This window comes from Benincasa hispida, chromosome 4 (assembly GCF_027475165.1).
Source record: "Benincasa hispida cultivar pf3 chromosome 4, pf3_genome.v1.1, whole genome shotgun sequence".
In the NCBI taxonomy this organism is placed as follows: Eukaryota; Viridiplantae; Streptophyta; class Magnoliopsida; order Cucurbitales; family Cucurbitaceae; genus Benincasa; species Benincasa hispida.
The window spans coordinates 54807023-54819624 of record NC_143481.1 but is presented as its reverse complement, the minus strand read 5'-3'; the positions used below and the strand labels follow the sequence as shown (position 1 = coordinate 54819624).

Sequence of the window (12602 nt, the reverse complement as noted above, 5' to 3'; positions counted from 1 at the left end):
ACTAGTTTTGCAAAGTAATTTCCAAGCAAACCATGAGTTATATTTTATACGCATGCCATGTATGAAAGTTTATTAAAAAACTGTTTATGTGTGTTTAATTACACCAAGCATGCATTAGGATCTTTAAAGACATGTTTTCTATGCATTATGCTTTACATGCTTTAAAGAGAAAGTCATAGTATGACTAGTTTTACTTGAGACTCGACACAGAGGGACATTTGAGAAGGTATCCGAGTAGCTTGATGTTGAGGGATATTTGAGAAGGTATCTGGGCAAAAGTACCTAAGGTGTGATGGTACTTAGTTGTGGCCACGTGCACGTAGGTAGTTAAAGTCAAAGATTGACCAAAAGGGTTCTTTCTTGACTAGCAGTTGACGTTGGGATTTAACCATGGAAGGGTTGTTTTCAACTAAGGAACAGTTTAATGTTTTATGATGAAAACAACTTTATATGCTTTATGCTTGGAAAATGTTTATATTGCAGTACAAGGTTACTGTAGAAATTTATATTTCAGCTTAATCTCTTTAATGATACTTTTGTATGAGAATCAGTTTTCTTTCCTAAGTCACCCACTGGGGTAGCAAGCTCACCCCGTTTTCAAATATTTTCCTTTTCCCTAGGTAGTGACCAAATCCTCAGGTAGCTCTGCATCTGCTCTGTCACTCAAGGACAAAGTTATTGCAACCCTTCTGTTAGGTGGTTACTATAAATATTGTACACATGTTACAGTTGTTCATGTAGGGACATAAGGTTTTTGGTATCGGGACTTATGAAACTAGTAATGTAATATCTCTAAATATTTTGTGTGTAAACTTAATATTTTTAGCCATAGAGGCATCCGTTGTGTATAAGATTGCATGTTGGTATCAGAGTTATTTCTGCTAGAATTATTAGACAGTAAGTGTGTGCAAAAGGGTTGATAACTACTGTAGTCATGTCCTTTCCTAGGCTCATAAAGTAGCCTGGGATGGCGTGTGACAATGTACCTCCATATCAAATGAATAAATATTTCTTGTCCATCCTTCATGTAACCTGCCAACAAGCAACAAGAGTTCTCATTCAAGGCAAACTAAGCATTCGTTCGGAGTTGACAAGGGAGAGGTTCGAAGACGCTCGACCGAGTTTAAAAGAGGGATTCGAACCCTCGGTACAAAAAAATCGTACAACGGATTCAGGTATCCACTTCAAAAGAAACCTGTCTAAAACTACCTATAGGCGGTAGGGGTCGAGTTATTGATGTGAGATGGATCCAGAAATGATTCGTGTATATATTTCACAAAAACGTGAAATCAAAGTAGGCGATAAGGTAGCGGGAAGACATGGAAATAAAGGTATTGTTTCAAAAATTTTGCCTAGAGAAGATATGCCTTATTTGCAAAATGGAAGACCTATTGATATGGGTTTCAATAATCCATTAGGAGTCCCCTCACGAATGAATGTAGGACAGATATTTGAGTGCTCACTCGGGTTAGCGGGGAGTTTGCTAGATAGACATTATCGAATAGTACCTTTTGATGAGAGAATGACTTCTCTTTTGCCTCAGGTCGAATGAATACGAAAGGGAGATCAATCAAAAAATAGGCCATGAATGAAGAAGTAAAAAAAAAGTTCAACACAAAAAATGCAACAAAAATAAGTTTGCTTCTTGCTAAATTTTATCTCTTGCGCATTAACACTCATTCCTACTCATGGCTCTCAAACCTCGCTCAACTTTTTGGCTCGTGCTACTAACACTCGTTCCTACTACTGCCTCTTGTCTCACTCAAGAAATGTAACTCCATGTTAATGAATCCCACACAACCAAAACCAACCTGTTAGATATTGGATATTGGCTAAATATTTGTTTAAGATTATTGGACCTTGTTCCTTGGGTTGTTTCGATGTTGTCTCATAATATGTCCCACAGGATGTTGCACAGGATGCTGGTTCTGTGAAATATTTTATTTCCTTATCCGTATTATTCTACTTTGTTTTATTTTTGAAGGTTTTCCTTGTTTATAGGCTACCGACATTAATTATTCCTTCTTTCACTTTGGTTAAAAGAGTAAGTTTGTGGACTTGCTAGGGTTGCCACATGTATTTTTGAGTTTGGAGCATAGTTATGTTTTCTTTGTCTTCACTGAAACTCTTTGTACTACTGGTTGTTGTGAAGTAAGAAGTTGAGTGTTATTTTGCAGTTTGTTCTATTCTTATTTTTCAGATATTCAAAGCAATCTTGAGAAGAGTTTTTATCCTTAAGGGGAGTCTAAGCTATCGTTAATTGAGAAAGAGTTCTCATCATTAGGGGAATCCTAAGGCATCTTCATCAGAGAATGAATTCTTGAACTTAGGGGGAACCTAAGTTTTATCAAATGGAGTTTGACGTGGAAAAATAAAGTTTTGAAGAGAATGTGTTTCACACTTAAGGGGAGTCTAAGTGATTCATCACTAATATTCACATACTTAAGAGATGCCTAAGTTCTATTGAGAGGGAGTCTCTCATCTAGGGGAGCCTAGATGATCAATAAGTTAAATGTTACATGTGTCATTGTAATTGTCACGACTTTACAAATAAGCACAAAGTTGTAAACACTAGACTTTTCATATTAGTGGATTTATCTTTCTTGGGTAAACTTCTCAAAGACGTATGTAGTATATTACAGAACTAGATTACCAATCACCGTGTGTTATTTATATTTTAAGTTGTTGGTACTTTATTTGTTTTTTCCGTGATTATTAAGACTATTTGTACAACATCCCTATTCTGAATCACTAATCACTTTAATTTCACAACCAATGTTTCAAACTAATGAATGCTAGTATAAGTGTATAACAACAACATTTCAAAGCTATGTGAATGTTTTTGTTCGTACGTGATTGCAAAAAGTTGGTTTGATGATTGCTTGAACTGTAAAAATGTTAGAGAGAAGAAAATTTTCAAGAGTTGAAGGTATGTAGAATTTTTTTTTTCCAAAGTTCAGAGTTGCTTTAAATACACCCTTAACATAACTTGTAGAACTATATTGATTTAAAAGGGTTGTGGGTAATTTGTCCTCTCCATCCTCTCTGTTGTCAATTTTTTCTATTGGATTGTGCATTTATACAACTTACATTAATGTTCAAAAGAGTGAAAAAAAAAGAAAATTCACAAAAAAAAAAAAAAAAAGCAAAACGCAAGAAATGAGAATTGAGAGTCTCATCGTGGGTCCATTTGATAATTTCATTTTGATGATGACACAAGAAAAGATTAATAATACCCTAAGTTTAAAAAAGTGAGCTAGATTTTATTTGGATCTTGTCAAAGGAGTCAACCGTACAATTTGTCCCATAAAGTTAGATTAAAAGTAAACCATTGTTGGTTCATTTATTCACTTTATCTTAGTTTGACCTTAGGGACAATAATATATATTAAAACAGTTATGCGATGCTCAACTTAGCTCAACTTGGTTATAGTATGTTTATTCACTTTTTCGTCAAAACTATTTAACATTACATTTTTCTATTAGAAGTATTGTTGTCATTTTAAAGATATCTGGATAGAGGAGTGGAGTTGTTTAGTCTTAAAAGTCCAATATAAGGAGTTGCTAAGTCACATAATTGATGTTAATAAGTTGTGGGCCTCAATGAATTTAAGATTTTTTTTTTGGGTAAAAATTAAACTATTAATTTCGTCAAATAAAATAAAATAAACTCTTAAGTGTTTATAATATATATATATATATAACAACAACGTACAAACAAACGTTGATTGTATAAATTCAATACTCATTCATGATTGAAAAGAATGAAAAAAAGGTGAATAGAGACACAATCAAAGAAAGGAAATTTTTCCTATACTACTACCTCTATTCCATTTATTGTGCTACGTAGTTTATAACATTAACATGAAATCAACTAATATTTATGAAGTAAACAAAAAGAATATGGTACTTTCGTAGTACTAGAAACTTCAAATGTACCTAAAAATGATCCCCAAAGGTTCAAGTTTCAACTAGAAAACACAAGAAACTTTATAGGTTCAAGTTTCCACAAGAAACTTTTATCTCATTAAGTGTATCTAAATAGGCACATAAATCAAACTCAAATCTTCTAAGTAAACAAAACATGACTTCGACCAAGATCATCTTGCAAAAAATCGGCTGCTTGCTCTAGTTCTAATAAAAACCCAGGTATTGCTGCTAAATGCTAATCAAATTATTACCACTTTACAATTGAGAAATATCTGGGTGTTCCTCCTCAATTCCAAATGTAAGTTATTGGCAAAGGCCCTATATAGGTTATATTGGAATCATTTCTAATGAAAAGCAATATAATTGATTACACTCGTTTCCAGTGCAAGGAATTTTATCTACTCTTATGTCTCATTCCTGGTGGAAGTTCAAAACTGACATTATGCTTACATTCCTGGTGGAAGCAACAAGACTAAAAAAAGAGGACCACAGTGCCTGCCTTATATGACACTAAAGCATACACCATTTAATAATAGAAAATCAAAAGGCCACAAACAAGAAAACTAAGCCATAAGAAGATCCCAATGCAGAATATGGGAAACATCTGAAAAAGAAAAAAGAACTCACAAATGAAGGAACAGCCAAACAAGGAGGCTCTCTAATGAAAGAATCCAAGGACCTGACCCCCAACATTCCTTTTCATTGCCTCTTCATGATCCAAGATGCCTTCTGGAGTAGTAATCACAACATAACCCCACTGTAGAGATAGGAGAGTAAAATATTTGGTTAATATAAACAAAAGAACTACTTTGCCAAGTATTTACCCAGTCAGAATAGGCTATTTAGAAATCATGACATTGCCCCACTGCAGACAAAAGGGAGAGTGAGAAATTTCGTTAAATAAACAAGACCTACTCGGCTAAGTATCTTAGCAACAAGAAAGTGGTCATAGATTTTGATGGTTACATTTATTTAGCCTCTAAACTTCAAAAAGAAAAAATTAATCGTTTGTCTCTAAATTTTGAATTATGATCCTATATAGTCTTTGCCAGCCTATAATGTTAACTTAATGACATGCAAACTGACCACATTGGTTGATTCAATTCAACGTGGGTAGACAAATGACCAAAGTGGACAACTAGATATAATAAAGATTGACTGACGAATCCATTCAGATTCAAATGTAAAATATATTAGTTAAAACACCTGGTGTGTTGGAAGTGTTCGTAATCTGTAAGCTTCAATATCCTTTGCCTTGATGTCCTGCCTGTGGGTGATAGCCTTGCAATCCTTGATCCTACCTTGCAGCTCAACTGTTATCCTTCCGACTCTTTGTGGATCGTGAACTTGAAAGTCCTTGATATATCCTTCACATAAAATTTGAATACATAAATGAGATGAACTTACGGAGTAGATCATTAATATGAAGCCCTTAACAGTAACACTACATTTACTGTTTTTAAAAAAAATGTCAATTAGTAGTATCAGAATCGTCAATACTAGCAGTGAAGATGGATAGTTTACAACTCAATGACATCAAAATAACAAATAAGCAAAGTCTGGAAAAGAAATCGGTATACCTACTTTCATAAAATTTACGATGAAAAGGACTCATACTAACCAGCAAACTACTGTGTACACATTATATAACTTCCAATATTGCTATATTCAGATTTTTCCCCTCCCTGTTCTATTAGAATTACAATGGTATCCAACGGTAATAGTGCACTCTAGGATAGGCAAATATCAAACTTTTGGACTACAAATGACTTGCAATGCAATCATAAATTTTGATCACTATAAAAGTTCAATTCAATATGAGATGATCAGTTGAATTGAAGAAATAAATTTCAAGTTAAACGTATTCAACAAACTTGCTGCCCATTGCGTTAGATCCTAGTAAAATTAGAATAAACATAATCCATAGGGCCTGGAAGCAGGAAGGAGTCTGACCATGTTTGTCAGAGCTAATAGACACTGGAAAATCTTCAATGAAGTCTTAAAGATACAGGCAAGTTGTTTGAATTAAAGCCTTCCTAGATCCTCATAGTCATGGTGAACATAGAAGCAAAATCATGCCAGGTTGCATTCTAACTAATAAGGAGCTGGATGAAGTTGTAATCTAAAATGTAGGACCCAAGGTTGTTTCAATTTTCTGAATATTGTACATCAAAAAAGAGGTTTCAAACTCAAATTTTACAGCAGCAATGAATCTACAATTAGGCCCAGGGAGAAACATGCGCAGTCAAGTAGTAAGTAATGAAAATATTATTAAAAAACAATTCAGAATCCTTATGAGCAGAAGTTGATTGGAGGTTCATTGTATTTGATTTGATGTTAGTCGCAAAAGTTTTACCAACTCATTCTCTATCAACAAAAAATAGTGAAACAGAGAATAAAAGGTCTATATCTCCACAATGAAAGCTTTCAAAATCTTCCAACTCCAAGTCATTCTAGGCTAGCCAACAATTACATAGCAATAAGCAGCAGTACAATCACAGTAAAACCTAGAGGAGGCAAGTTGACCAACTAAGCTTTTTTCCTCCTTTCGAATACAAAACAAGAGATGGAAATCATTTTGCACTTGAAATGTTCATTCATTAACAATATATTCACAGAAACAATGAAATCAAGGGAAATAAACAAATCAACCCCATAGAAAATATAGAAAATAATCACGAAGAAGCTCAACATGAAGGAAATGCCAATATGCATCTATCACTTGGCGGCATGAAGTAAAACACTGGAATAGAAATCCTAAGCAATAAATAGGACTTAAAGCAATATGCATCCAAAAAAGCTAAAGAAACGTAGGTTTTACCATGATCTTTCATGACTTTAAGGAAAGAAGACATGACAGTCGAAATGGGTTTCAGTTCCACCATAGATTTTCCCCTCCTCTCAGCATTGACAATAGCTCTTAATGCATCGTTCAAAATCCTCCTTCCCATATCTTGCAATACACAAAAAACACAAAACCTGAGACCAAATTTCCTCTATCATAGCGTTCTCCCACGTTACCGAGACAATTCTAAGCAAGACTAGTGCAAAAGGAAATTTGGACATGGAAATTGATTGTAATTTAACCTGCGGCCTCTTTGAACACCGGCGAAGCAGACGAGAAAACGCCGAATGACGGCGGAGCAATGGTTGGCTCAGCCCTAGCTTGAGAGAGACGGCTCGAGAACTTACTGATCGGCGGAACAGAGGACCGGAAGAGCAGCCAGTTTCCCGCATTCAGTACTATGGGGATTAGTCTTTTGAAGGGCTAATTTTCGAAATTATAAAATTTAGGTTCCATATATAATTGTGTAGTCGACGGGAAAAACTAAATGCTGAAATTAAAATTTGGAAAAGTAAGATAGAGTGAGAAGGAGAGAAATCAAACATAAGATTATATTCGCCAGTTTAGAGACTGTCGGTTTTCAATGAATCTAATCATTGATTAATTATGAAAACATTCTTGAATTAACTATTTCTTTAGTCTAATAGAATGTAGGGAAAGTCCTAACAAACTCCCTAATGAAAATCAACATGTCGTTCCTAAATTAACTAAGCTTGCGAAGGTTACTTACTTAGTTAATTGCATTACGTTCTTGGATTGATTAGAACATTAAGCAAGAATGGTCAAATCTAAATGTATTTCCAATCTTTAAGTTTTATTATCAATTAGGTGATCCTAGAAGACTAGAAATCATGCCATTATTCAAACTAAAACCTATTGCTACTGAATTAAGCATGCTTTCAATGCAATTACGGATATTAAAAATCATGCATAGCAAAGACAGATAAGAAATTGAGTTGTCAATTTAATCTACCTATATGCTTGCTCTAGAAATTAAATCAAAGAAAGGAAATCAATAAGAAACAAGAAGATTCAAGAAGAGTTCATAATAAATCTCATAAAATTCAAAGAAAAACCCTACAAACCTTAAAAACCAACGTTGTGGACTTCAATCGTTCATCAAATCTGACTCACGATGCCAAAATTTACAATTACAAACCATAATTGAAGGAAATCTCAGAGTTTTGACCTAGAATGGCCAACCGAGCAAAATGCTCTTTAAGACGGCCTAACTTTCCTCCCTCTTTACCTAAATTAGAAAGAAACTAATTTATACTACAGTCACAATGTCAGACCCCTGAATCTCAAAGCATATGACATGGCGAGTAAGCCATATCGAGTGGGCAGATAGCACACCCAGGGCTAACAAGAGGTTAGCCATGACACGTGCCCAAAGTGTCGAACCTTTATGGAACTTCTTTGATGACGAGGCAACATTTGCCTCATCAACCTTCTTTTCCTTATTTTTCAGTAAGGATTGGAATGTCTGCAACTCGTTGAAGAGAGTTGTAAGGGTATAGTCACTTTGTTTAGTATACCATTACTAACAAAGTGCAAGAAGCTATCCGGCAACGAATGCAGGATTATGCTAACCTGGCTGTCCTCATCGATACGTGACCCATTCATCTCCGCCACGTTGAAATGGACCATCATATTAAGCACATGTTTACAAATAGAGGTGCCTTCCTCCATTTTGGAGTCGAAGATGCATTTGAGAGCTTCATGCTTGAGCTGTCTAGACAGTTGTCCGAACATCCCCCACAAGGACTCTATGATCTCACACACTGGGACCATAGGCTCATGCTTCTTAGCAAAAACGTCATTAAGACTAGCCAAGATGTAAGCTCGGGCCTTCTCGTTCGCCCGTGTTCAATGCTCATAGGACTCCTGAACATTTCGAGTGGCATTTGGAGGTGGAATAGGAGGACACTCCTCCATAAGGACGAACCTTAGGTCATCAATGATTAATATGGTTGTGATCGTGTGCTTCCAACTAGCGTAGTTTTCGCCAGTCAGTTTGTCGGCACTTGATAAAGCTAATGTGGCGGTAGCCATAATTATGTTGTTGAAAAACGAACAAACTTAATGAGTCTATGCAATACCACATTTTAACACCAATTTTACTTTTAGCAAAATAGTTTCCAAGTACCCTAAGTGAAAAGACTTCTATTTTGCAATGATGCCCTAACGAGACAGGACAAACATCACTGGTGGGGTGATCAAATGCCCCTTCACTGGGATGAGACATTCTTAACCGTTACGCAAAAATAAGTCTTGAACTAACACTAACAGTCACCATTTTTCGATCCAGAACTGTTAACCTTTAACAATTCCGCGTAAGTGTAACCCCTCATTTTCGGCCCTAGAGTCCCGCCCTAATGCGCCCACCGTAGGAAAAAAGCAGATTAGGAAAAAAGATTAAAGCGACCTTATCTTAAACAGGAGATCAGATAAAGAGTCATGTAAAACTACCATCCTATATGGGGACACTCCTAGGGTGCCTCAAGGCGATGCATAGAAATGTTATCTAACCTAACGAGAGAGACCGTGGGATATGTTGTCACACGTCTCGCTCCCACTTACTATGAAAATTCTCTTCATTCACCTTAATATTGACCTACCCAAGCACCATCCTTTAGGAGGACACTCCCAGGGTGCCATGAGGCCGAGGATAGATCTCACGGTGTGAACATAAAGGGAGAAACACGAAGAGGTTTAAATGAAGTATCATATATCCTAAATACCTCCCACTGAATATACCTAGGGGTTCATTAACTTAGACCATCCTACTACTGATTTTGTCTAAGTCAATTTAATTTGCTAAAAAACAACTCTTAACTTTGAAATTAAACAAGTTCAAGTAGTCCCATTAAAATCTTTAACGGATTGTTCTCAAATTTACATGCATGCATCAAATCTATCTAATTCACCTTTCCAGGTAGGTTCCTAGATAGGGGTATTTCGTTTCCGTCAGCTTAAGTACCCCAGCCTAGACAGAACCCGTCTTAGACAAAAGGTCCCTTATAGATAGATTTGCTACATATTTAATCTTTTATTAGTCAATTTAATCCTATTAAATTGATTAAAAGATTAAATTTTAGGTTGCTAATCTTGTTAGAACCGTGATCTTAGGTCTATTCCACCAAGTTTTAAAACTCCTTTAAAACCATGATTCAAGCATAAGTTCACATGTATGTCTTTCTTATTGATTTTAGTTCTAATTTTCTTTATAACACTTAGAAAAAAAACAACCAAAATCTATTCACATTGCTATGCACAACTAGGTATTTATAACTCTTATAAATTTAACCTATGTGTCATGTTTCATGCAATGTCCATTCATTACTATATATAACACTTTTATACTTGTAATGAACAAAGCAAACATGTTTCCATATACCCTTATACTATAATACTTATAATATAAAGATGATGCATGTCTATGCTTAATGCATGCATAAATATAACTCTTATATTATATTATGCATGAGCATGCTCTTATGTAATTTAAATCATGCAAACTACTATATCATAACCCTTACAATATAGATATGATGCATGACCAATGCATAACCTAAGATGACATTTCAACTACATGGAATACCATATAACATATAATCAAACATACATCCTATGTACATTCACCAAAGACTAATGGACCGGGATGATCAGCCGCAAAACCAAAAATAAAATTCTATCTATTACATAACTCCATCGAGTAAACCAATTCACAGGCGAATCGGATCTTGAACTGCCCGGACGAAGCCTCCCTGATCGTTTAGTATACTGGCTGAGTATCCACGATCGTTTAACAATGATTGAGTACCATTTACAATGCGATGAAGCATGAGGCACTCGATCGCTTAGCGCACCAAATTCAAACATGCAAGTCTAAACGGTCGTTTAGACTACGATGTTGCTGTGAATCACGATCGTCTAGACGATCATAGAACAAGCGCTTAAGTAACATTTACTCCACGATCGTGCAGTCAAGGACTAAGAAATGAAGCTTGTTGAGCTACACGACTGTTTAGTGCACGTGCACCAACCTTGCTAATGAGTATCACACGAGCACTTACCCAATCGTTTACATGACCTGACCAACACTTGGTTGTCTTCTTCCTCAAAGCATAGTGCAACTTCTTGCCTTGAAACTTCATCACGAGCGACTCACAGTGACTCAAACTCTTTGAATTATAGACTCGATAGCAATTTAATATGGCCCAAAAACACAGAGGCCCTTACAATTAAATTTGAATGTAAAAGAATTAAATAACAAGAGGCATCATCCCAGAAAATACCATTAATCCACATCCACAAAATTATTTGACACTTAAACAGAATGCAGACATGTTTTACCCACCAAGAATGTAAATGGTATTCTATACAACAATGGATTTAGAATATCAGAACTTGGCTATGATACCAATTGAAGGAACTCTTATCAAAGAGAACCTATGAGCGAAAGCAAGATCATTCCAAATTCATTGTGACAGAAAAACAAGCATTCCCAAACATACATACAAGTTATGCATCATAGAATAAATTACGAAATGCTTTCAATAAATGAATAACAAAGGAACAAGAGACTCACCTTTGAAGAACTTTTCTTCTCTTTATCTCTCATTCTCGTCAAGATCAACCCCACTCGTTGTCACTGTAATGTCAAGGAAATCGTCTACCAAATCTCGCTGTCGCTCAGCAAACGAATGGTCTTCTACACGAATAGACAGCAACTTGGAAACCACCACTCAATGACCTTGGTATTCTCGGAGTGAGAATCCAGGAAGTGTGGGCTCTGTTGGATTTGGTAGAAGGAAGGAGGAAAGAACAATCGTATACAACGATCAAGCAAGTAGGAGAGGTTTGGAGTCTATTGTATAAACTAGTGTTTGATCGTCTAATAAAGGGTGCACGATCGTTTAGTAAAATAGGATGATCGTTTAGACGATCGTTTAGTAAAAGCTATACGATCGTTTAGGTCGACTATGTGTGTACACAATCATTTAGGAAAACTTGAGCTGTCATGTAGGCTCTCATTAGCTATACGATGGGCAGTGTACAACTTTGTGAAGCGATTATCCGATTCTCTTGCAAAATGAAAACTATTTTCATTTTATCCTGAAAACTGAATGCAACCTCCCACTTTCACGTACGGTTATGGAGAAAACTATTAACAATTATTTCATAATTGTTTAATTATAAATAAATATAATAACTAACTTATCATATTATACTTATAACCTATAGTTTTAATATCACATCATATGTAACATATAAACCATAGTTCTTTTCTCCTTTACTTGATATAAAATATTTATATCTTTTTCCTCTAATTAATGTATCTCATACATCATGTCAACTATATCATATATAATTGACCAGTTTCATCATATTATATATAATCAAACTCCCTCTTGTAAATTTGAACACTTCAAACTGATCCAAAAACTTATTCTCTACTTGAATTCATTGAGCTACCAAGGGGACCTTATGGACCTGTAGTTTGAAGCTCCAACGGTACGTGAATAGCTGACTAAACACTTTACCACGAGATCTACCATCCGTTAACTGTCGAACACTCCATTAAAGATCGATAGCTGCACTTTTTTCACTACAGATATATTTCTGTATCCACCAGATATAACCAGTCAACAGTACAATAATCCTTCACAGATGCTCGTAAGTACAGTTGGGCTAATTTACCGTTTTGCTCCTGTAGTTACATCTAACTTTTTAAGTACCACTGATCCCTCTAATGAACAATACAACATAGTTCTACTATGTGTGAACACCTCTCAAGTGATGAGAAGGTGTGTGGCACCACA

At 35.5% G+C, this 12602-nt stretch overlaps 1 protein-coding gene across 1 annotated transcript; it reads right to left on the bottom strand.

The window, feature by feature from the left end:
* Positions 1-4270: 4270 nt before the first annotated feature.
* Positions 4271-7387, bottom strand: LOC120075287 (small ribosomal subunit protein uS8my-like). Its single transcript, XM_039028513.2, has 4 exons — positions 7017-7387; positions 6751-6882; positions 5136-5296; positions 4271-4686 (listed from the first exon to the last, which is right to left on the bottom strand). The coding sequence occupies exons 2-4, from the start codon at positions 6878-6880 to the stop codon at positions 4588-4590; spliced, it is 390 nt and encodes a 129-aa protein (XP_038884441.1). The 5' UTR covers positions 6881-6882; positions 7017-7387; the 3' UTR covers positions 4271-4587.
* Between the last annotated feature and the right edge of the window lie 5215 nt (positions 7388-12602).

Coding starts and splice junctions, on each gene's coding strand:
- LOC120075287 (XM_039028513.2), bottom strand. CDS start 6,880: ATGGGAAGGAGGATTTTGAACGATGCATTAAGAGCTATTGTCAATGCT. Junction 5,297..6,750: donor TAAAGTCATGAAAGATCATG/GTAAAACCTACG, acceptor TTTTATGTGAAG/GATATATCAAGGACTTTCAA. Junction 4,687..5,135: donor GAACACTTCCAACACACCAG/GTGTTTTAACTA, acceptor CTATCTCTACAG/TGGGGTTATGTTGTGATTAC.